Source organism: Asterias amurensis, chromosome 1 (assembly GCF_032118995.1).
Source record: "Asterias amurensis chromosome 1, ASM3211899v1".
Taxonomy (NCBI): domain Eukaryota; kingdom Metazoa; phylum Echinodermata; class Asteroidea; order Forcipulatida; family Asteriidae; genus Asterias; species Asterias amurensis.
Genome location: NC_092648.1, coordinates 7,776,021 through 7,802,693, shown reverse-complemented (window position 1 = coordinate 7,802,693; position 26,673 = coordinate 7,776,021). Strand labels below are relative to the sequence as shown.

General features: G+C 38.0%; 1 protein-coding gene across 1 annotated transcript in view; it reads left to right on the top strand.

Moving 5' to 3' along the window:
* The window catches only part of LOC139944530 (exportin-5-like), a 207,142-nt gene that overhangs the window by 113,545 nt on the left and 66,924 nt on the right, over positions 1-26,673 (top strand). The window contains exons 13-19 of the mRNA XM_071941578.1: positions 1,837-1,997; positions 5,461-5,556; positions 6,183-6,224; positions 7,431-7,520; positions 15,769-15,968; positions 25,278-25,443; positions 25,722-25,837. Of these exons, the coding sequence (XP_071797679.1) occupies positions 1,837-1,997; positions 5,461-5,556; positions 6,183-6,224; positions 7,431-7,520; positions 15,769-15,968; positions 25,278-25,443; positions 25,722-25,837 (871 nt within the window). The remainder of the gene's footprint in view (positions 1-1,836; positions 1,998-5,460; positions 5,557-6,182; positions 6,225-7,430; positions 7,521-15,768; positions 15,969-25,277; positions 25,444-25,721; positions 25,838-26,673) is intronic.

Here is a 26,673-nt window from a genome sequence, read left to right as displayed (position 1 = left end):
AAAAAGATTGATGATGTCAAAACGTAGGAATACCGCATTCTGTTATATTGACCATGTTATTGTGTGAGTAGCTTAAAAAATGTTTTATGAAGAAGAAAAAAAGGATAAAAAGAACAGGTGAATAAGAATTTTTTATAAAAGGTTGGAACAAAAATAATGATAAAACAAAATTCCCTCAAAGCATTATTTTTTCCCCAAAAAAATATTATTTTTTAATTCTGTGAAAATGAAGTGTTATTTTTGAGATTGTTGAGGTATTATTTGGTTACGTTCCAAGCTACGCAGCTACTCAGCTACGCTTACGTTCTTTCAAGTTAAGCTATAATATCAAAAGGTACGTTTTCAAGCCCGAGTCGAGCTACGCTTACGTTCCATACGCAGCTACGTTTATGTTCCAAGATACCCAGCTACAATTATGTTCCAAGATATGCTTACGTTCCAAAAGATTAGGTTACGTTCTCAGCTACTCAGCTACGCTTACATTACAAGATACTCTAACGTTCCTTCAAGTTACGCTATAATAACAAAAGGTACGCTTTCAATCCTGAGTCACATTGATGTGTGTTAGCACTGTATACTCAGTACTCAGTAAGGATTAAACCAAAATTAATGATCTTTATACATCTAGCTCTTGTGAAAAAAATGCTCTGAAGAAACTTTTTTCATAAAAGTTTTACAAATAATGGACACAATTTGTGTAATTAAATGCATACAAAAACTGAGATTTCATGTGCCAAAAAAATGAAGAAGTTGCACCTCACTTTTGTCATAGGGTGTCTATATGCTGTGCAAGCCTTCAGTGTTTCATGGAAATAAAGCCTGGTTGAAGGTTGTACATGTATCTTCATTTTTTTTTCTATTTTTTTTCACAAATTTAAAGCCATTGGACACTTACTGAAACAGTAATGTCCAAAGGCCCACACTTCTTGTATCACAACTGATATAAAAAATAACAAACCTGTGAAAATTTAGGCTCAATCGGTCATCGGAGTCGGGAGAAAATAACGGGGAAAACCCACCCTTGTTTCCGCACGTTTCACCGTGTCATGACATGTGTTTAAAATAAAATTAAGGTAATTGCTCTTTGTCTGTAAATGACCTTCAATTAAGTTGTTTTTTAATGGATAGCAACATAAGTAGACTGAGTATACAGTGCTAACACACATCGGTGTATGGGTAAAAACCAAAATTAATATTCTTTATCCCCGATGCAAATTTAACATCTCTTTAAAATAATTGTTTTAATGTTTTCTCGAAAAGTAAAGTATTTCATGGAAAAAACCTTCAAGAGGTCTTTCACCATTACCTTCTGTATAAAACCCTGTAAGTTATTTGTATATCTGTGAACTTTTTTTTCTTTTTTCTTGTGCCGAAAGTTTATAATGGCTTTAAAGGCAGTGGACACTATTGGTAATTACTCAAAATAATTATAAGCATAAAGCCTTTCTTGGTGACGAGTAATGGGGAGAGGTTGATGATATAAAACACTGTGAGAAACGGCTCCCTCTGAAGTGCCATAGTTTTTGAGAAAGAAGTAATTTTCCACGAATTTGATTTCGAGACCTCAGATTTAGAACTTGAGGTCTCGAAATCAACCATCTAAACGCACACAAGTTCGTGTGACAAGAGTGTTTTTTCTTTCATTATTATCTTGCAACTTCGATGACCGATTGAGCTCAAATTTTTACAGGTTAGTTATTTTATGCATATGTTGAGATACACCAACTGTGAAGGCTAGTCTTTGACAAATACCAATAGTGTCCACTGCCTTTAAGCTATGAAATAAAGACTTAAAAATAATTAAATAATTAACTTCATTTTAAATGCCTGATTCAGGAAAAGATGCATGCACACCACATTCAAGATCTTATATTTGCTGGGATGCACTGACATGCTTTTTAGAGAATGGACTCAGTCTATTTCACATCAGTGCATTGACAGATATCACCCCTCAACTGGTACAACTTCTACAAATGGCTCTCGCATTTCAAATTAAGGTAATTGCTCTTTGTCTGTAAATGACCTTCAATTAAGTTGTTTTTTAGTGGATAGCAAAGATAAGTAGACATTAGGTGTTTGTCCTGTGGTGTTCTGGTTTGATTTTACTATGATTACAATCCAGACCCTGATAGTGATCTGAATTTGAGGCAGACCTTGATCCATGTTCTGATAGGTTGACCTAGCTAGATATTTCAAGAACCATTTCAGTATTTTGTGTAAACTTCCTGTTTGAACTGTACGCAAATGTCATAAGGGGTCACCACAGTGTAAGAAATGTCAAATTCATTTAAACCTATAAGCAAGCAGTTTTTAACAATGTAATATCGATCAGGAGTTACCACTCTTTTAACTTTAAATTTAAAATAAGTTGCAGTTGCTGTGTTAGTAAGATACATGTAGTTGCAAAGAGGAAAATAAAATGTGCACTTTTATGACTTACATGTACTAGTAATAAATAAATATCTGCAGCCAAATCAAAGCAATTGGGTATTTTAAAAAAACTTGTCACTAGGGCTCTTTTAAGGATTTGGGTACTTTTTGTAACACAACACACAATGTTTTACATGAAACTTACACGGTTTGAAGATAATGATAGTGGAAAGCTTCCCTTAAAAAATTACTGACTGAGGTGCTGTTGTTTTTGAGAAATGAGTAAAACAAGGCACAAAATAATTTCCATCTCAGTGAGAGGACAATTATTTTAGCATTTATACTCGGATACAAATAAAACAAGCAGACAAATTATATTTTGATTGATTGCCTCAGCCTCTGAAAACTGTTTTACTGCCAAAACAAAGTTGTAAAGGTTGCCAAAAAACTTATGGCAAGCCAGTCACACACGTAAAAATAGCTTAGGGACCATGGATAAATTATGTCACGGGAACAACCGCGTCGTGACGCGTTCCTTCGCGTGACAAATTGAACAAAAGAAAATCTACAGAGTGGAAAGCGTTCTCCCCCAACCATCGGTCTTGAGGAAGGCCCACTGTATAACAAAGGAACAATGGTGTTGGCCGAAAACCACTGTGTAGTTATAACCGGCTTACTGGAAAGATAAACCCAAGTTGTTTCCACTGCAATAGGCTATGTCTACTGTCGTTTCAATAAATAAACAACAACCAAGAATCCATGTAAATTATAATAATAGTATCTCCGGTCTAGTGTATATTTTGACCTTTTTTTTTTTCAAGTTACAAAAAGATTAATCCTAGCCCTTTTCACGCAGTAAGTCAAAACACAACCGCAGATTGAAAAATAATAAATAGTGCGTCTTTGCACGACCACCATTCAAAATAATTCCCCAAAATACAACAGATTAAAACAAAATCAATAGGAAAACATCTTCTGCTAAACAGTAACACTATACTCTTTTTTGTACGTCCAAGGTATCCAAAATGTTTCATGTTTGAACAATGAAGCCGACACGTTATGTAGTTTTTCTTAAACATGCTAAATATTTCTAAGGAACTGCTGAGAATTCACCACGTTGTTGACATGCCCAAGGTACCAGCGACGGCGCCAATGTTGTATGAATTTAGCTCGGGCACCAACGCTGGTTAGTACTGCAATTTTCGGACACCAGATTCTCCCGAAAGTCTTAATCTCAAGGCGGTTGTAACTAATTTCGTAAGCTGTTGCGCAATTTTTCCTACGGAGGGCGGCACTCTCCCACTATCACATTGTTTAGGAAAGCCCTCTAGCGTTCAATGTTTCTTGCATTATAGTTTGTTGCACGCAAAGTAACAAGACTACTAGGCCTGTATATTGAAAACACTGTTTGAGAGTGTGTGTCGCTGGATAGTGCGTTTGTGTACTGTGTAGTTTTGCGTTGTGTGATTGTGAGCCGGTCATCATGATTTCGCGGTACCTTAATGAACGAATCTTGGAAGTGTAATCATCTCTTTTAACCCGGGTTCTAATGTAACAATTACATGTAGATACAAAATAAGTTGGGGATGATTTCAAATTTAAGAATAATTGTCACCAGTTCAACTTGTTATGGCAGTTGCATATTATTGTATTGGCTTTGGCAAACTCGAGGGTTGGCTGTACATGGACATAATTATTATCTCCAACCCATTGTCTGGTGTATACCTGAGCTAGACCGCGAACACTAATCCTTCACCCCTTCGTGGCTTACTTACTAGCTGCCTTGTCCATGTAATCTGAACAACAAAAGGCACCAACAATGGAGTTCGATAATGAGGGACCTTAAAAACCAGTGAAGCGCTTAATCCATCTTGGGACAGGCGCATGACAATTTTGGGAAATACTCGTTCTAGAACGAGTCTGACCGTGGGCGGCCGCGTTCTTAATTTATCTATGGTCCCTTAGGGTACACCTGATCCCACAATTGTTTGGCCAGTACTTGGCTTCTTCTTCCCACAATACACTCATCAAATTAGGTCAGTACCTGGCTTCTTCTTCCATCGAACACGTGACCTCAACCATTACTGGGCACCACGCCCGTGGTAATTAATTGGCAAAAAATTGCCACACCACAACAAATTTGGCCAACAGGGCTTCTTCTTCCAGTGAATATGTGACACAACCATTAATGGGCACCACGCCCCTATTACTTATTTGGTAAACAACATTTTTGTTTGTTAAACACTCCCACAAACCTTGGGCACCATGCCCAAAATTATTTAACTGACACGTTTTTACATGCTAAAACTGAGATGAAAAGCATTTTTGTTACGTTTTTTACTCATTTCTCAAAAACTACAGCACATCAGTAAGTAATACATTATTTTGGAAGAAGAAGCCATGTTGGCCAAATTTTGTTGTGGTGTGGCAATTGTGTTTTGTGTGTACCCAGCCCCTTTAAAGGAAGCTTTCTACTATCATTTTCTTCAAACTGTGTGAGTTGATTGTATAAATCTTTGGACATTGTTTACAAAAAGTATCCAGACCCATTAATCACAAGTAATTCCAAATTCCTGGGGGTAACCTGCAGGGGCAGGGACAGGGACCCCCGCAAAATACCAGCATGTATAAGGGGAATCACGAGAAAGGTACCAAGGGCCCCCGATTCGCAAGGCCATGCAATTGGGCCGTACAACCAACTCACTGCTTCGTGGGTTATTGTGTTCAATCAGCAATGTACTGCACGCTGGCATGAACATTTTGTTTTTGTTTTCCTTTCTACGAATGTTCAATCAATGATTTCACTCTTAAATACTGTCATGATTCGACTCATGCAAATAATAGTAGCTTTAAGAGGGCAATGCTTCCTAACTAAGCTCCTCCGCGGACACCGCAGTTAAGATGCTCACAGTCACAAAGAGACTGCATTTAAAAAAATTAATTAAAAGCGAAGAGAAAAAAGAGAAGCCATGGTTTTTAGGATACTGGTTGGCAGTATATTTTTGAGACGGATCAAGCATACATGTAGCAGTGTTTGGGATTGCAGTCTTTGTAAAAGATAACTTATTTTATTTATGTTCTTTGATCCAGGATCCTGTCATCCTTTCTTGTGTGCTGTCAACTATTTCAACCCTGTTCCCCATTGTCAAAGAAAATCAAGAACTTATGAATAGTTTTCTTGATAAGGTAAGAGCAGTTGCCTTTTATTTTTGGACCCTCAAGGTCAAATGTAAAGGTCATTAGAAACAAGCGCTATGGTAACTTTTTGACTTTAAATGGCTTGTAATTTGACTTATGAAATATTGACGACTGGTGAAGAAACTAACTAACCAAAAGGGAAATGTATGTTGAAAAGACCTTGAACGCAGACTATTCACGAAAGCTACATAGCACTCTTCAACGATGATCACTGGAGCGTGACTCTGCTCTACTGCATACACTACTAGTCAACACCACCTTGTGTCTCTTTGTTCACTTCCAATGGAGGAAATGCGGAAGAAAAGGTTAAATGTTGTCAAACTTTGTGTAGCGATTAAAGCTTTTTGCAAGACCTTGCCGGAATAGCTTCTGTATTTTAAATATGAAAAGATGAAACTCAAAGAGTTTATCACAGGTTCCACTTGAATGTGCTAAAACAATGAAAACCTCAAATGGTCATAACTTCTTGGCAATGTCCCTTTGACCATCAGTTGATCAAATTATTGGTTTTTCTGTCAGTCCTTGGTTTTATCTGACGATCAGCAGCTCGCCATGGCAGCTTCGCTGTTCTAGTTTAAGATTGTAATCAGATATGCGATTTGGTTGGTTTGCAGATATTTTCAGCTGCTGTGTTCTCCCTTCCCGGACAAACAAAGGTACATGTACTGTTTTTTTTTGTTACTTTAGTGACTATCTTGATATTAGGCCGTATACCTTTGTTTATGTTTTTATGGTTTTCGTGCACCTTTTTTTTTATAAATATTCACTATCAGATGAGCTCCGCCATTAACTGCCTGTTATATTTAGTTAGTATGAAGTCACTCTTGTTTGAACAGAGGATTTAATGGGACTGGTACAACAAAATTAAAAGGTAAAAATATTTATAGAAAAGTTTGGTTGTATCTTTTCAGAATTCTCTTACATGTACAGTACAACTACATGTACATCAGGAGGAATTGGACTGAGTTTCCTAATTGTGTGAAAGAAAGAATCTCACAAAATTATGTTTATTTCCTCAAAGTTTTGTTTTGCTCCTTTTATTTTACCTGTCCCCTTCTATGGGCACTATACATTTGTCATTCATTTCACTCAAAGATGCATAACATTTTTAGTTCTCATGTATTAAAGTGTCTATGTTCTTAACATTGTTTTGTTTTACACCAACAATTGTACACGGCCTTTGACACCCCTTGTTTTACATGTACTCTTTGCATGACTTATTTTGGGTAAAACAAAGGCAAGTTTAACTGAGTGGGATATGGACCTGTGACCTCCAGATAATCGTGCCAGGTCTTTATCAACTAAGCATTCTTGCCCTTACATGTATGTTTGCAGTCTCCCTAATTTGCCAATATCGTTGTTCTTGGCTAGTTCTTGGCTAGTTACAAGCAAGTCTGCCTGTAACTACCATATCAACCAGAGATCACATCCATGTTTATCATACATGCACATGTACAACTTGGAAGTTGTGCAGGAGAGGGACGGGACTTTTGTTTAATATCTAGTAATAAATCACAAGGAAAACTTAATGTACATGTAACAAAGTCTTAAAGGATAAATGGTTCAATAGCACAAGACACTATTAAACCATGAAACTCAAAAATCATTAATGATTTATAAATGACTCAATGTGAAAATACATTTGTAAATGTTTGTGAAGGAAAGGTGTAAGTTAAATGTGGCAAAATAAAAATCAAAAATGCCTTTCAAGGGGATGTAGAAATTTCAGATTTTCAAATGTCTGAAAACAAAATTGTATTGATTATGTTTAGCATTTAAGGTTAAATATGTGTTATGTTTTGAGTACGATTGAGCCTTTGGCCTATTTAGGATAATAGTGTGGATCTTACCTGTATTCTCAGAAGACGAGGACGCGACCTGTACAGAATGTCCGGAGGCATGCTTGTTCTGCACTATTGAAGATATGCAGAGACAACTCAATGTTCATGGTGGTATGTTTACTATTGTTTTTCTTTTGGTTGTTGTTCTTCTTAGGGTTTTTAAAATCTGTCAAACTGTTTACTTTATAAAACATACCAGCAGTACACTGTGTTTTTAAATGTGTTTTTGAAGGTAAAGGAACCGTGTTCTGAAAAATGAGTCATGTGCAGTATATTTTTGTGTGAATCTTTTGGAGCTTCTTGAATAAATGTTTTCCTTTGAAAATATTTCTGCCACAATAAAACCCTGACTTGATAACATTGATTAAAAAAAAAAGCAATAATGTGTTTACTGTGAATCATGCTGAAATCCGAGAATTCTCAGACTTATTGCCTTCAATGAAGTCAAGTACAAATCATATGAGTCTACTTCACTCTACTTACCGGTAGAGTCGAATTACTAATTTGTGTATTCCCATGCCACTGGGCAATATTGCTAAAGACTTTCACACACAAGAGAGCCCTCCATCGTCCTACCCATGCCCCGTCTTGGTCTGTTTGCTGATCGCTCGGGAAACTCCGAGCACATTCCAATCATGCCGTGCTGCGCTAGGCCTGCATAACTCTGACGTAGCAGTATCGGCATAATTTCCCACAGTCTGGTATCTGTACGTCTTCGGTGCAACGCAACCAGAAACAGCCAGGCTTCCTCGTATGTTAGTTGGTGTGTAGGGCTTGTACATTTACGTTCGTCTTTTAATTTTTGTAAACATGATTGCTGTAGAACGTTGTGCGAATTTTAGTTTGCCCTAAAATACATTTTTAGGGAAGATTTTGAAAATTTTTGTAAGTGCAATTAATTGAGGGGAATGGAGTCTTAAAATGTTATGAACGAGGATGTTTAGCAACAGAGCTAACAAAAATAGATCGATGTACACGAACATGGGATTTTCTGGCATTTTTAGTCTTAGTCCAAAGGGTAACTTTGTAGGTAAAAATAATTATAGGGTCACAGTGCCTGAAAGTACTTTTTATGCAGAAAAAACTAAACACTACATCCGAAACTTCAGTATCATACTCACACAGCTTGGTCAAAATCAACCGGTGGTCGACCACCATTAAATATCTATGAGTAATTTGACACGTCTTCGCGAAGATAAGAAGCCCAGCCAGAACACCACGTTGGCATTCGGTTGTGTACTGTGTGCATGTGTACAAGAAGGTACATGTACATGTCAGACATATCCTTTGCCGACGCACTTGGCCACATTTAGACGCGACATGTAATGGAGGACAATTTTCGCCCAAAACTGTGCTTTATAGTTAAGTGCCGATAGCCATGCAGGATATCTTTCTTTATTTTCGAAATAATGTGCAAATATACCCATACAAGTTACAAGTTCTCTCATCCGCAAATAAAACACTCGACTCCTCGAGTCTTGCCGATGCGGTCAGCAATATTGTTACAGTATTTTTTTATTGACTGACAATTTCTTCCCTCTAACAATTGATCGCAACCGCTGATCTCTAGTTAATAATAACATAAAGATCAGTGATCGCCTTTGCATGCACAACAAAACGCACATGGTGTGTATATTCCCGGGTTCCCGCCGTAGCATGACAGAGCGAGGCTTTCACTCGACACGAGTACATGCAAGTTACCAGGCTGGCCCGCTTGTCTGTTTCCAGTTGTGCGCGTGCGTAGTATTTTGTTGACCCACACGTTGAATATGTATGTGAGGTCACATAACTCAAACATGTACACGGACCAAGACGTTTCTCCAGGGCGGTGAGTGGACTTATAAGTCAGGTGAGTCGTTGCGCGCGCTGTCGGTGAATTGGCCGCGGTGTGCGTGAAAAGGAAACGAGAAATGTCTTGCACCAAGACTACCCATTCCCCTTTCAACCCATTCAACCCAATCGAAGGTTAAACGCCCCAGCAAGACTAAGAAGCTGGTGCTTGGGGGTAACCAAAAGAGGTAAAGGTGGCTCCGGAGCACACCGCGCCCTCTCTCGACTCGGCTTCGGGGTCGCTGCATCCCCCCCTCTATGTTTTGTAGCTTCTGTACCAACCTATGCGCTTGCAGTGTATTGAAGGCTGATGAGAAATCAAAAAATAGTGTTGTAATATAAATTTTAGGTTGATCAAGATGACTCTGGATATTTTGAACTAGTGTGGTTACAGCATAACATGTATCTACCTATGCAAACTGGCAAGGATCGGCAAAAATCCTGGTATGTTTCAGGAGAAGTTCTTTCACAATGCTCTCAATACATTTCATTAAAATGGCGGTAAGAGCTACTCGCTGATAATCATTCAAAGCTGAAGGTTTGGCTATTTTTGGAATGTGGACAACATTTGAAGACTTTTGACACATTTTTAGAATCTTTCCAGAGATCCCATCTGGGCCCTTTGCTTTGTTGACTTTTAATTTCTTCTATGCAATTTCAACGGTTTGCAAGCTGATTTGGTTTGCGTTTTCTGTGCTTGCATTGGTTTCCAAAATTCTGCAGATGGCAGTATTAAAAATCGCTAAAAAATCATAACGTCCAAGCGACCAAAGACAACATTCAGCTTGTTTGTAAAATCAGGTACATGTAGGTTCTCTGGTGCAATGTTAATTTTCCTGTTCTTTAGACCACAACCTGTTTTGGTTTTTAGACCAAGCCAAGCCTTTTTGGGGTCCTTTAGGCTAAAATTGTCCTCTTTTTGTTTTCCATAATTGCGCTTACCATGTGATTTCACGTAAAATTTTCCGTTTTTCTCCCACATTGTGATTTTCAACGGCTAGTACTTTCTGTTTTAAGAGGTTACGTATCTCCTGTGTTATCCATGGCTTATTGTTTGGATAGAGTTTACGTTCTATTTCTGATCTGAAACAGTCAAATCCTCACAAAAATTGATACACAAATTTCCTATGTGACCGTCGTGTTTTGCTCAATGCAAACCATTCCATGCGGTCCCTAAATGATCAGAACTCAGTAACCCCTGAGCTGATTGGTTTCATTCGCACTTTAAAGCCATTGGACCCTTTCGGTACAGAAAAAAAAAAAAAGTTCACAGATTTACAAATAATTTACAGGGTTTACAGAAGGTAATGGTGAAAGACTTCTCTTGAAATATTAGTCCATGAAAGGCTTTACTTTTTGAGAAAACAGTAAAACAATATAAATTCTCGTTAGCGAGAATTACGGATTTATAGAAAACACATGTCATGACACGGCGAAACGTGCGTAAACAAGAGTGGGTTTTCCCGTTATTTTCTCCCGACTCCGATGACCGATTGAGCCTAAATTTTCACAGGTTTGTTGTTTTATATATAAGTTGTGATACACGAAGTGTGGGCCTTGGACAATACGGTTTACCAAAAGTGTATAATGGCTTTAAAATAGAGGGTGATCCCTTTCAATAAGGTGATGTTATACTCTATAATTTACTGCCATATTAGTCATTGTAAGACCAAGCAGAGAATCAGATTTATTGTTTGAGATCCCATTGAATGCTTCAGAAAATGCTGTAAAAAAGAGGTACTAGTTTTTGAGGTAAATTCCCTCCTTTTAAATTTGATTTTTAGCTCGCAAAATGGAAAGTTGTGTCAGCCCAAGTTTTGAACTCAAAACCTGATATGTTCCATTTCTAAGAAGGGGTAATGCTGTCTTGTAGTGTGATTTTTTTTAATTACATGTACAGTTCACTTTTCCGAGCCATGCATTTTTCCCCCGGATCAGCTTATTTCTTCTTCTTTTTTATATTCTGAGTTGAACAAAATTGAATCAAAATTGAACAATACTATACAAAATCATTGCAATTTTGTAATTTCCTTTATTTTGGTGAAGTTACAGTTGCTCGCCTGTTTTCCGCGTGCTTTTACAGTTACAGTTTTGCAACAGAGCAATAGTTACAGTTCATAACAAATTTAAACAGTTTGTTGTAAAAAAAAGTCTACCTTTGATTTAAATGCAAAGATCAAGAAATGTTTTTACACTTTATTGTGAACGAAATGGCCGAGGTTTTGGTTTTACGGACAAACGCACAGCTTCAAGTTTAGGTTTTACGGACGAGCGCACGGCTTCACATTTAATTGTTAATGGAATGGCTCTAGCTTAGGTTTTACAGACGAACACACGGCTTCACACTTAATTGTGAATGGAATGGCCCTGGTTTAGGTTTTACGGACGAACGCACAGCTTCACACTTAATTGTCTCCTGGTCTGGGGCTCTACTTGAAAACTGTGACCATCCAGTGTATCTAGGTGTCACCCTAGACCGCTGCCTCTCCTTCAAGACCCATGTTGAGAAGACCAAAGCCAAAGCCTGTGCAAGAAATAACATTGTAAGCAAAGTTACTGGAATAAGATGGGGTGCCAGCCCGGACACTCTTCGATCAACGGCCTTAGCACTTTGTTATTCATCTGCAGCGTATGCCTGCCCAGTCTGGGATAGATCCACCCACGCTAAGAAGATCAAAAGAAATGTTGTCTGAGCAATAACTTGTAAAGGACTTGGTTTAGTTATGGGATCCCCTAGAAGCCTTTTGTTTTTGGACCCCCTCAGATAAATATTAAGCTCTTATATGCTAAAACAAAAGAAATGTTGTCCGAACAATAACTCGAAAAGGACTTGGCGTATTACTTCCAAACTTGGTTTGTGGATTACTTTAGGGATCCCCCAGAATCCTTTTGTTTTGTGACCCCCTCAGGGTATCAAGGTCATTGTGGCTTAAACAATAACTCGAAAAGGACTTGTGTAGCAACTCCAATCTCAGCGGGGCATTTGTGTTGTCAACACATTTGCTTACGTGCTTGAGCTAGTAATCGCTCGTGAAATAGGTTTACGCTTAAGCAATTTTTTTGCTACGTTAAGCAAACAAATTTGCTTACCATTAAGCAGCTCTATGAAATTGGGCCCTGGACTTAGAAAAACAGATACTTTATCCCACATCTGGAAGCCTTTTCAGCAAGGCTGCCATGTCCCCATCATCTATGACCACAGCAACTTTGATTATGGGGGACGTGTTTATCTGGAAGATATGAATCTCCTCAAGAAGACAAAGATGTTGATGACATTTAGAAGCTTTTATAAAGATTTGATGTGTTCCGACTAAACCCAACCTTGGCTGAAGAAGATGACACAGACTTTGATGATGTTAGAGAGATACCACTGGTATCTTTGACAACCAAAGACATTGCACCAGTTGATGTGGTTAAGTGATCTTCTAACAACTGAAGATCATGGAAAGCAGTATGTGATGTCCAACTGGACTGTTGGTATCCATTGGTGTCCGACATTTTGTGACATTAATAATAATAATAATAATAATAATAATAATAATAATAATAATAATAATAATAATAATAATAATAATAATAATAATAATAATAATAATAATAATAATAATAATAATAATAATAATATTAATATTAATAATAATAATAATAATAATACTAATAATAATAATAATAATAATAATAATAATAATAATAATAATAATAATAATAATAATAATAATATTAATAATAATAATAATAATAATAATAACAATAATAATAACAATAACAATAGCAACAACAACAACGACGACGACGACGACGGCGATGGCGACGGCGACGACGACGACGACGACAACGACAACGACGGGCGTTTCAAAGCACTTTAACATTGTCCGAAAAGATGTGTTTTTAAGTGAGTCTTGAATGAGCTGATTGAGGATGAGTCACAGATGTGAAGAGGGAGCTTGTTCCAGCAAGTTGGTACAGCTACTGAGAATGCTCTCTGACCATAGCGGGTATGTGTGCGTGGACCATTGGAAAGTTGAGGATGAATGTTGAATGTTGATCGAAGGCTCATGGATGAAGAAGTCAACTTTTGTGAGATGAGACTATTGATGTATGCGGGTGCGAGGCCATGTATTGCTTTGTAGACAAGGAGAAGAATTTTGAACTGAATCCGCTTGAGAATAGGTAGCCAGTGTAGAGAACAAAGAACGTACATACATGTACACTTGGCTTTTTGTCAGTGTGACATAACACTTTAGGAGAGAATACATGTACAGCAAGACTTGACGTGGTACTTGATTGCTAGATTGGAGAGGGCTCCATCAAGGCAGTGACACGGTCAAAGAGAATGGGAAAGAAAAAGCCATTTGGAAAATTCATCAATAGACCCAGGTCCCACTCCTACAGCACAGGTATGTTCTGATTTTAAGTTGTTGTCGGACGTCTTCCTAGAGAAGTGCAAGGGTCTATTCAAAAGATGAGGAATAGTAACAGGCGGGGGTTCCTTGATGTTACTGGATGCCATGTTCCTCGAGGAGAGATGATGATTTGAGGAAACCTTGGCAGGATGACACCAGGTTGACGCTCCAAGCATAGAGGCATTCAATGAAGGGTGTAAAAGAGTGATTTGCAGGTGGAGAAATGTCACTTCTGGTGAACTTAAAGCGTTCAAGAGCATCAGAAGTTTGGAAAGAAGTGCATGTTAACCAATATGTGCAGTATCTGAGACACTTGCACAACCTGTGAAGGACTACCTGCTCATCTTCCATGCCCTTACATGATGAGACTTAGCCTCTCACATGACCATTGGAAAAATAAAGTCTTTGAGAAGCAACTACTGAGAAATTGCTCTCATTGAGCAGTTTGTGCATCACTTGTGCACCACTTGTGCACCTTGGTAAAAATCATCAATTATGCCAGGCTTCAAATCTTTGGTAAATAAGGCGAAGAAGCGTCTGGAGATGTTACCGCAAACAAGAGATGCACTGGAACTTCACTTCCTTTAAAAAAAAAGTTGTTTGAAACAAATATATGCACCATTGAGATGGGGAGTGCAAACAAATTTGCTTCTCTCAAGATACACACACACTTTTCAATAAAATCACACTTTTACGCTTTGTTTTTTTCTATACGTTTGTGTACAAGGGCAAAGTTTATCGGTAATTACATAGGTTTGTAATGTCAACATAAAGTTAAAAATGCATTTTATGGATACATGTAGATCTATCAAATGTGGTTAAATTTTATACACATTTTGAAAATATTGATTTTTGTCCTTATTTGACCTTTTGACCTGAAAATGACCTTAAAATTTAAAATCAAGCTTGACATTCACCCTATTTGTCATCCTGAGCCCAGGATCCATACATCTGGCATGGATGCTAGCCATTAACAAACTATGCCGTCCAAAGTTTAATTTGATTTTTTGGGGTTGAACAAAGAATTGACTAGAGTGGGATTCGAACCTACGACCTCCGGATTAACGTGCCGGCGCTCTACCAATTGAGCTATCTAGCCCTATATTGGCGGTATCCCTATTTTGTCAATATCTTTGTTCGGGGGTGCCAGTCAGAAGCCATACAACCGTTAACTGCCGTGTAGCCAGGAATCACACCCAATTTACGATACAACCTGGGAAGCGGCAGCTAGGGGATCACCTTAAGGGGATGTTTAATTTAACACTTTGGCTGATCTACATGTACTATCACCCACAGTTGATGCTTTCAAACAAGTCTCAAAACCGATTTGTTCTAGTGTTTTATTATCAATATTATTATATACATTGTAAACTAGACTAGTCTGATCGAAATCTTTCTCAAACAAGTTGTTTCAACAAGAATGTGTTTAGTCCATGCTACAATGTAGTTGTTTGCTGACCGTAATACATGTAATAGTTATTCATAAATACCCCAGACAGTTTCTCTACTCCTGTTGGTGGAGAGTGCGTCACATGGGGGTGTTTAAACGGTTACTAATGACCAGTGTTTATAACCGGCTGGCGTCCGCGTGTCAGGCGCGCAAGATTATCACGCGGAATGCAATTCATAGCTATTAGTAACAGCGCGTAATCCAACTCTAAGCGCGCGCGCTAATCTATTTCTAAGTGCGCTGCTGACACACAACCCACGCGCAACAGACTCTTCACAAAGTTTTTGAAAAAAATAATTCAAATCTCGAATGTTCAACTGTCAAAGTGTCTGTAATTGTATTTTTTAAATGTTTTTTGACAAAAATAATTTATGAATGGGAATAAAAGAGTACTGACTCGTTCTTAAGTGTCCGTTGTCCTTGCAGGGTCGTTGCCATGCGCTAAAGGCCCTCACCTTTGGCTCGGGCTCGGGCCTTTATCACACGACAATTTGACCCTGCCGGCTTAAAACGGCTGTGTAAGAACTCATCGCTACCCTTTTATTCCCTTAGTATTGATAGCGAAAGATGGTTTTTGGTCTTTGGTTAAATTATTTGATCAAAATGCGACATTGCAATGAGAAACAGACTATTGTTCAGTTTAATAAGTAGCATTTTTTTTTTCAATCCCATGCAGCATTTCTTTGATCCTCTCTATGCCCGGATCAACAAGTTAAATGAAGATGCAGATCAGCTCACTCAGTTGGAAAAAAGCACATTGAATGAAGCACTTATCCTTCTCAGCAATGAGTTTAAACATCTTGATAAGCAGAGTGCCCTCATACAAGAAATCATGCAACCATTTACAGTGAAGTGGATGGCAGATACACTTAAAAAGTAAGTGTCTGTATTTGTTTGTTTATTTTGTGGTTTCTTTGTTTTTATTCTGGTATAAAAAATTCTATGCCCTGGTGTTATATACATGTACATGTATGGTTCAACTGTAATAACTTGTGAACAACTCTTAAATTTTTTAACCCTCTCATGCAATATTAAACACAACCTCATTCACTCCTCATTGCGCCATGAACATTCACTTAATTTCCTGCTGTACATAGAAATCATTGTATAACTGTCGATGTGATTATTTTCTTTTGTTCCAAGTTGACTTTATTTTTTAGAGGATGAAGTTTTCTTTTGAATGATCAAAGGGGTTTTGTTTGCATTACCAAATTCAAAACATTGTTATGAAGTAAATGTTTGTGTTCTGGAAAGTTGTGCAAGCAAGCTTTTTCAGCTGAACTGTTGGCTGAAAGGAAAACGAAGCTACAAAAGTGATTGAAAATAATCACAATATAATTGAAAAGGAATGCCTCTATTACCCACTGTTCTCCAACCCAAAATAAAAGTTGGTGCTGGAGGTGGGGCTAATGCGTGGGGTACGTACAATGCGAAGGTGAATCCTGGACACTTTTCTCAAACTTTTTTTAGTAAATTTGTTTTAAGTTTTTTAGAAATACAATACTTGTTTTATAAACTACACTATACTTGGAATAAAACCTGAAAAATAATTATTGTTTGCTGAATTGTGTCATCATCATCAAGAGCACTTCTTGCCACCTCAGGTATTAAAATACATCTTCTCCATAATATACTGTTTATTTTTAAACATCTGGATGGCTAAAATTTAAAAACATCGATTACAAATGTAAAACTATTAATTGTCAACAGCAAGATGTGCTCTCCCACTATCTGGTCTGTGGTCATAGAAAACTAACGAAATCGTTAACATCAAAACTAAAAAGAATCTGAAGACGCCTGAAGAATAGGCTGAATTAAAAATAAATCACATGAATATCAATTATCAAGCGGTTAAACAAAACGTAAATTTGTTTTTCAGAGAGCATGCCAAAACAAATCGCCAAAACAAACAGAAGTTTGTGAAATTTCCAAACAAAATGAAAAGAGTCAGACTATTATGAAACACACGGAGACGGTTTTTACGAAATTAAAAAAGAAAAAAACGTGTTATTACATGTAGCTCCTACAATGGAATGAAAAATAATATATGGGGGTTTTCCTTAACTTTTTTCCAATCGCCCGCCCGGCAAGTAAAAGAATAAATTGGATCGTCCGCAGGTTTTTTCACTAGCCCGCAAACTGTATATTTTAAAAAAGTTTTTAAGATAAAGATCGTTGATTAAATGAGTAGATTCAAGGAAATTGGGGAGGGCTCGACTGTCGGAACTTGGGGTACGTCCATTCCCCTGGGACAGTTGGAGCTCTCGGAGGACTGCGCCGGTGACACTGCAGCCCCTCAACCGGCCCAGCAGCCTCAGTCAGCTGCGTCGACTGGGGGACCCACTGACCAAGGAGGGAGCCTTCCTGCTCCCTGGTCACCCAGGTTTCCTCCCAGGACCGATCTTCGCACAAGAGACAGAAGACGAAAGACCGTCACGCCTGACATTCACCGTCAACCTCTGATGCGTCTACGTCTGGCTCCAGAGGGGCAAGCATCGCCCGGGTATCGAGTCATTCCCCCGAAACAATCCGAGCCCTCGGAGGGCTGCGCCGGTGACTCTTCGTCGCCGGGCTCGCAGCCCTTCAATCGGCCCCCATAGTAGGGAATACTTCCGTTGCCCTTCTTTGGTCAGTATGCGTGGGTCTACCCAATCAAAGGTTAAACGCCCCAGCAAGACAAAGAAAGCTGGTGCTGGGGGGTAACCTGCTTACCCGGCCCTCGCTGGCCACGTGGGTTCCCCCTGACGGTCGTTGATGGGCTTTTGCGTGGCCGCCTTACCCGATTAGCACCCGCCCACGCCATGGGGTGCGTGGCCGAGTGGATAAGAGCACCGAACTCAAGCTCTGATGCTTCTGCTCAGCAGAGTGTGAGTTCGAATCCCGGTCGTGACACTTGTGTCCCTGAGCAAGACACTTAACTATAATTGCTTATCTCAACCCAGGGGTAAATGGGTACCTGTGAGGGCAGAGATGGTTCTTGTGATTGGTTTAGCCGAGTAGCGCTTATATTGCGCACAGGCTGTATACTCCCGAGGGAGCTGAGATGGTTTAAGGAATGATTTAAGGCCCAGTGACCAGGGGTAATATTGTCGGAAGCGCTTTGAGACACCCCTCGGGCGGGAAAAAGGCTATATAAAAACGATCTATTAATATTATTATTATTATTATTATTATTATTATAATTATTATTATTATTATTATTATTATTATTATTATTATTATGAGCTGTGGGGCGCTTGCGATACTATGGGTTGAAGAATTGTTTACATGAAGCTGGGAGTCCCCCGGCATACCTCGCTTATAGGGTCACCCTCGTCTTCGGGTTAACGGTTGCTTGGGTGTCCCGTTAAAAAAAAAAAAAAATAGACCATCGCACTCGACATTTCCCGTCAAGCTCTGACAAGTTTTTTATCTGGCTCCCACAGGGGCAGGACGATTTCATGACAGCTTTTCAGACCCTCGTGGCCTCAATTTCCGTCGTATTTTGCCCCACCAAGCCCTTACATCCAGCCCGACCATTCTGGTCACGCCTGGGTGCACTCTGGTGCACTCTCCTCTCAGGTGCCCACCTTCATCGGTGCGGCCCTCGACTTTCGGTGGCGCAGAACACTTGTTAAAAAGCACAGCGTGGACAAAGAAAAAAGACCAAGAAAAAAGACTGGTCACCTGGCAAGTGCCCAAACAAAAGTATAGGGATACGTCTGTCCCGCCAACAGAGAACTAATTAATTACTTATTACATAGGCCTATCTCTGCTGGCATCGGTAATGTTTTGACCTTTCAGGAGACAGACGCCTCTAACCCTATCTATGCTAAAATTGTAAACTAACTGGCAAGGTGACCATAGAAGAAGACAACCGCCATGGACACAATCATCATGGCGGCATCCATGAAACAATTCCGTGGTCATTATTAAAGGAAAACAGTGCAATTTCGAGGCTATTTTACATGTATGTGGCTCATAATGTATTTTACTTAAAAATCGTTCCAACCTCAAGCATTTTTCTACTATAAACGTTTTGTTTTCAAACGCTTTTCACAGACCAACTCGCCCAAACCATTTCCTTCGCAGCATTATAGATACATGTACACATGATGATCATGTAGTATGGTAGCTTTGTGCATGGAGGTAGAAATGTAAACACGACAACATTGGTTATTTTTTTATCTGAAACAATCATTGACAACATGCCTAATTTTGCAGAAGTTGGGCAATGGACATATGTTTGTTAATTTTCAACGACCAGCGTAGGAGGTCCTGTTTTCGAGGTGTCCCTAAAATTGTGGCAATCTTTTTCCTCTCTTTGCGTGATGTAAATAGTCCCTAGATGAAAATTGTGTGGTTTTATTTGCCAAGCAAAGAGTCTCCTCTCCCTTGACCAAAACTTAGAAACACGTAAGGCTCCACTGGTTATTTGCACTTGTAAATGCAAAAAGTTTTGTACTTTAGGCATTTCTACAAGGTACAAAAATATGTCATAACATTGAGGCCATATAAAAATATTTGCCCACCCCAAAAATTTTTATCAAACACTATTTCAACTCACAATTCATGATGATCAAATCATGTGACTGAATATTTTGCTGAGCATTCTGAAAAAAAATACAGAGGCTTAAAGAAGCCATGTGCCTTATATCATTTTCTAATATTTTCAGAGATTTTTATTTTTTAACCCTCATCAACATTATTATTAATATTAAAATTTAAACATCAGCTTGTTGATTCAATTATCACTGTTTATTTATGCGCTTTATTAGAAATTTTAAGGGAAAAAAGGGAGAAAAAAAAACTAAATAAAAATCAGATTTGAAAGCCAATAATTATTCACACTTTTTATTAAATTATTTTATTTTTTAATTGTTTGCACATTACCATGGCAATGTTTTTAATTTCATTAAAAAATATTTTGAATAAAACGAAAACAACTGCTGGCTATAGAGTCATACACAGAGTCTCAAAGAACACTTGTAGTCACTGTAGATGTTTCTTCCATGTATGGATTCACTGGGGAAAATAGGAAAAACTCAAAACAAATGGGGGCCAGTTGAAGTCATCGACAATCGGTGTGTAGTGTGAACATTTCAATGTCCATCAAGTTTTAATATATGTTTGCATACTTAATATTAACAAATGAAGATAATTAGGGCTTCGGTTGATATTTTGCATCATTATTTGTTTCCCAATTCGAAGAAAAAGGCATAATAGCGTGAAAACTGGTAAAATTGATAAAATTATGTATCTGTGAAATTTGGGCTTAATTTGTCATAAAATTTGCAAGAGAGTAATGAAAAGAAAAAAACTTGTTGCAGAATTTCTTTGCGTGCAAATTCAGATTTGGTTTAGTAAAAAACAATCAAACTTGGCAGTACAGGGCATAAGAAAATATATTTACCCTTTTTTTTAAGATTACAGAAAAACATGAGATATAGAAATATTTAATTGCCAAATACAAGATATTCAAAGACTAAAATACAAAAATACTTTCCACTAGGGAGGCATAACACACTTCTTGCTACAAACTCTGTTCGTGTTGCTGCTAATTTAGTATTTTAAAAGTTCATAAATACAAGCACGAAAAAACGAAAAAAACAATTGCACTACAAGAGCATGCAGCAAAAGGCAAGCTAACCAGATTTTGAATGAAAGTTTATTAAATAGCAGGGAAGAACATTTCTTTCATTTGACTGGTAACTATTCCTAAGGGTCTGTAGAGTTGGTATCTGGACAACATTGGGCAAAACATTTATTTTAGTATAACTTCTAGCAACCAATAAACAAAATGTCTGTTCTTGTTACATACGTATAAATCTTGAAGACTTATCCTTCCAGTTTCTTAAATACTCGGTCATTTACCTTCTTTTTTGCCAACCACAATCCTCATGTGATTCTGAATGTACACAAACAAAAATACTTGACAATATATAAGGCATTTTGTTACAACTATCCAACATTCCCTTCAAATTTCACACTCTTCGTGTGCCCATTAGTGTGTTGCCCACCGGTACTATAAGGCACATTATACATGTAGCTTGTACATGTAACCCTAAAGAACAATGTTGATCTTCAAATGTTTATATGCAATGTAATCATACATTTTTAGTATGTTCTGTAAACATCCTTGGGCACTCATTGCCAAATGTTAGCACACAAAACTGAAATTCTAAATCGAACATATTGAGTTTTTAAAGCATTTTGAGATAAGCATTTTCTGTAGAAAAATAAGGAAAAGATGTGTTTTCAGAAAATAAACGTCTAAGTATTCTTAAAATACAATAAACTGTTGAGAATCGTATACAGGGCCCAATTTCATGGCTCTGCTTACCGTAAGCACAGAATCGGCGCTTACGGAAGCAGGGAATTCTGTGCTTACAGCAAGCATGTTTCACAGGTTAGCAGCGAATTTTGGGCTTCTGTGCGTGCGTACTCCACGTTACCAGGCATTCTACGCTTTCAAGGCTAGCGCAGAAGTTCATGGCTTGCACGTAAGCGGGGATACATGATCGTAAGCGCAGAATTCGGCGGTTATGAAATGAAATTGGGCCCTGGTGTATTTGCTGAATGATTAATGTATTCTCTCATGTTGTGTTCTCATGGAATCACTGTACATTATACAAATGTTGCTTCGGACCCCTGCCAGTCACAGCGTGCAACAATTGTTTTGTTATACCTTGGTAATATACATGTAATTATTCCTCTTCTCGAAGTTCTGTTGTCATCCTCAAACATTATTACATTGTTTAAATTAAACTTTTGCTGTTCCTCGAAGTCGTGGTTGTTTCGTACTAAGCGCTGGAAACCGACCAATGGTGGGAACGATCAAGGTAACGTACACCGGTGAGCATCACTCAGCCATGGTACATGCGTATTTCTTGCATTACACAGGGTTCCCTTTTCAGCACTTGAAGATGGGTCATACAGATGCTTCCAGATAACCTGTGGGAAAGTGTTAACAATTCATAAAATACATGCACTAAAATGTATGCATAGTGGAATAGGGGCAAAAAGGTGAAATATTGGACCCAGTAACTGGGGCGCTATATTCCTTTTTTTTCTTCGAAATTTTAACATTATCGATCATCTAGTATGATCGATTATGTCTAAATTTCAAAAAAAGGAATACAGCGCCCTAGTTTCTGGGTCCAGTGAACCATCACATCTTTGGTAATGGCACAAAAAAAGCAGGAAAAGAAAATACTGATTGGGAAAATATTTGAAAGATGATATAGAGGTGTCCCTTCATATGTGGTTGTCGCAAAAAATAATGTTGTATCATAATATTTACAGAAATTGAGACACATGACAAAAAAAGCCAGATTAAAAATTCAATTTATTTCTCTTTAATTGTTCTTTTTGTTCCACTGGTATTTTTTTACTACACGTACTTCCATGATCCCTGAGTGGTAGTTTATTGTCATTATTGTCACTACCAAGCCAAGTTTATTGGTAATCTTATCTTACCTTAATGTCTGTATTGGGAGAGGTGTACACAAGCTTCTTCATACTCACTGGCTCTGGGGACTGCTCAGGTTGTTTATTCTCCTGTAGAACTCTTTTTATCTTAGGCTGCAACATGAAAATTAATTTGATAAAAAATGCACTATTCCAAAGAAAATGGGTGCTAGGATTTATGTGGATTTGTGAAAAAAAAATTAAGTTGTGGCTTGCTTTTTTTCGATCAACAGTACAGTACTACAGGTACAATAACAGATGTAGGGCATGTTGATCATCTTTCAAATGCTATAAGGGCCCCATTTTGTTTTAATTATTTTTATTATTGTTATTATTTTCTATAATTGTGAAGATGAAATGGAAAAAAAGTTTTTTGTGGTGGTGGAGCCGTGCTTTACCTGATTAATTTAAATTAAAAATTTATACTTATTAGTCAGTGCATCGGTCCAGTTTTTTAAATTGGTAATAGGCCCTCAAATTAAATTGTTTGGTAGGCATGTCACTTCAATTCTCACCTTAACTTAGCCCAGACGGTGTAGGCCTACCAAGGCTTGATTATGTTGTCCTTTTCTGCGACACCCTCTTTTTGCTGAAGAAACTTGGGTTGTTATAACCATGGAGGTAGAAAATATTGGCCAACACATACTTTCTCTGGATTGCTTAGCTGGTTTGTCGACATGGTCGAGATGACTTCACTATCATAACTTGGCGTTGGCAATGCTACACACACACTGTTTACTTTTTCAGCACTTCATCAGCTAAATTCATGATCGATGGATGAGCTTTTGTCGAAGAACAATTGTGAGACAAATACACGTAGTGCTTACATGTAATCAATTGTGTACCACATTGATTTAAGCAAGACCGCACACAATCGTCGGCCGGCTATCAGTGACGGACCAACTACTACTCTCTCCGACCGGCCGCCGGCTGGGCTACATGTACATGTACATGTAGCTAGTGTGGCCGTTCGTTTTGGCTGACCACCAAAAAGTTCACGCTCACGTCTCTCATCTCACACAATCTCTCCCCCCCCCCCCCCCCCCGGCCCACACACACATAGTACATCAGTGTACAGCAAAATTCATGCAATGCATACACTGCATTGACCTATTGCAAGCACAACACTGACTGAGCCAACACCAAACTTGGTTTTGGATTTGTCATGGGATCCCCCAGAAGTCTCTTGTTTTTAGACCCCCTCAGACAAATTTTATACTCATTATGGCTAAAACAAAAGAAATGTTGTCCGAGCAATGTAACTCAAAATAGACTTGCCGTAACAACTCCAAACTTGGTTTGTGGATTAATAATGGGATCCATCAGAAGCCTATTGTTTTTGGACCCCTTCAGATAAAAATTAAGCTCATTATGGCTTAAACAAAAGAAATGTTGTCCGAGCAATAACTTGAAAAGAACTTGCCGTAAGAACTCCAAACTTGGTTTGTGGATTAATCATGGTATCCCCCAGAAGCCTTTTGTTTTTGGACCCCCTCAGTAAAACGTTAAGCTAATTATGGCTTAAACAAAAGAATTGTTGTCCGAGCAATAACTCGAAAAGGACTTGGCGTATCAACTCCAAACCTGGTTTTTGGATTAAGCATGGGATCCCCCAGAAGCCTTTTGTTTTTGGACCCCCTCAGGTAAATATTAAGTGCATTATGGCTTAAACAATTACTCAAAAAGGACTTAGTGTAGCAATTCCAATCTCACCGGGACAATTGTGTTGTCAAGACACCATCTTGTTTTCAATTGGGGCAAAGAACATCTGGTGTGTTTTTCTGTTATTTTTTTTTCAATCCAAAACATTTTCTCGACCACATTCACAGCGTAGCTTACCATCTCACTGTAACAACAGCGTCGAAAAATCACTCAAAAGTTACCATGATCGTCATCAATATCATGCAGCATGAACTCCATGCACACGTAGTATGATAGCGGCGAATTAACTTGCGTTTTTGTTCATACATTAAGTTCCAATTTCGTCCTATGATCTGTGTCCAAGTTTTCAAGATGTAATGTAAGTGTTTTAGTAATTCACTAGCGGGCTGCCGCGCTTCTAAACTAAGATTTAGTTCAGGTCAGGGTTTTGTTGACTTGCAACCCGATGTCTGAAACGAAACAACCGTGTTGAATTCCACAAGGATGCCATGCCACTGGACCTTCTAATTTCAATCCAAAATGGCGCGGGTTACGGCTTTAATAGTATAGATTATTATTTGCAAAAATTAAACAACTTATAATACAAATGTTGTGTAAACATACAACACAGTTACTAAGAAAAAGGTCAATTACCATGATTGGTAATTTTACATAAATTAATAAATTTGTTTAAAATGAATACAATATACAAAATATCAGCTTCATGACCAAATAGTTCTAGATTGATAGGGAAAAGATGTGAAAAAAGCATTGTTAAATTACAATTAAGTCTTTAATTCTTCATTAAAAAATACTCAACAATTGCCTCTTCACAGCACAGGGCCCAACAATATTTTGTGGACAAACTTTTACTGCATTATTTGTATTACTTTTAAATCATTTTAGATAAAAATTTAAAGGGTCCAAGAAATTTCTCTAAAATGGCCCTAGATTGCACAATTTCCCCGGGCCCCTAAAGTGGCTACTTAAATTTTTTCACCTACAATGTACATGTACAGCTACAAAAACTGTGGACAAATCCTGTTGATCACATCACATAATAAATAAGGCTTTCCTTAATATTTTCTGCTATAGTGTTTTGAGCAATGAAATGCTGTTTCTTGAGTACATTGGACTAGCCAAGAGAGGTATGTCACATGTTCAAGAGGACCAGGAAGGAGCTAATAGAGCAACAATATTGACATGTTTAGCAACAATGATGGCTGTTATGAAAAGGAGTAAATGGCCAGATGATCCACAGGTATGTTAACTCTACATTGTACTCAGAATACCTATGTTTAATACTTTTGTCCGATTTCCGATGTATTCGCCTTTTTATTTTGTTATCCAATTTAAGATTAATTTAATTGTTTGTTTGTCTGTCTGTCTGTCTGTCTGTCTGTCTGTCTGTCTGTCTGTCTGTCTGTCTGTCTGTCTGTCTGTCTGTCTGCTTGCTTGTTTGCTCGTTCATTCGTTCGTTCGTTTGTTCGTTCGTTTGTTTGTTTGTTTATTTTATTTTATTTTATTTTTTGTTTTCAGGAAGCACTGGTCGGAGGTTTTCATGTTAGATCTGTTTCAAGTGCTGGCATTATGTACAGAAATCCATGTTTTTGTCATGTTTTGCCAATGCTTGATAATGTTCTCAGCCTATTGAGGTATGTATCAAATTGGATTGACGAAGAATGGTTTCTAAAAGAAACCATCAATTTTTTATAAATTTGTTGTTAGCATTTTTAAAAAATGAAGGTAACATGATTTATCCGAACCCAAAAAGTGGTTCGGACACCAAGTCCTTGTATTTATCATTACGTGTCCAGCCCTCTAAAACCCGACCCGACCAAACCTTGTATCTGGTCGGGTCGGGACGCATACTTTTGGATGTTTTCTAAGTGAGAAAAATCAGCTGGGAGTTGGGGTATTGAGATTGTTATCACCACTAATCCGATAAGGTTTGACAAAGCCATCCTGCCTGAAGGAATCCATGTGGATTTATTTCAATTGAAGACTAACATATTGATTGATACAATATTTGAAATGATTAACATTGTAAAAAGTTAGATGGTTTTCTTTTTTGAATGGTAAAAATCCATCCATGAATAGCAAAGAACGGTTATTGTTTGTGTCGACTTTCTTTCCGCCGTCTGCACCGTGCGTGCGCACTAATACTGTTTATAGATAAAGTAGTGCTGCTAGGCCCTGTCCATGACAAATACGCATGCGTACGTTTTTAAATGCAAACTTGTTCTTTCAATTAATTTTATCAAATAAAACATCGGGAAGAAATTCTAAGAGTGACAAATAACTTGTCTTTTTAACCGCTGCACTGGCCCTCGAACGTCAGCAAACACGCATAGAAATAGCACCAGATTTCACGCACGTAATGCACAACAGCAGATTTCAAGCCCGCTAGTCGTTGTTCTTTGGGTGCGACACAAAAATTATGCGAACTAGAAACACACACACCTTGAGAAAACGACTTGACGTGTCTGCA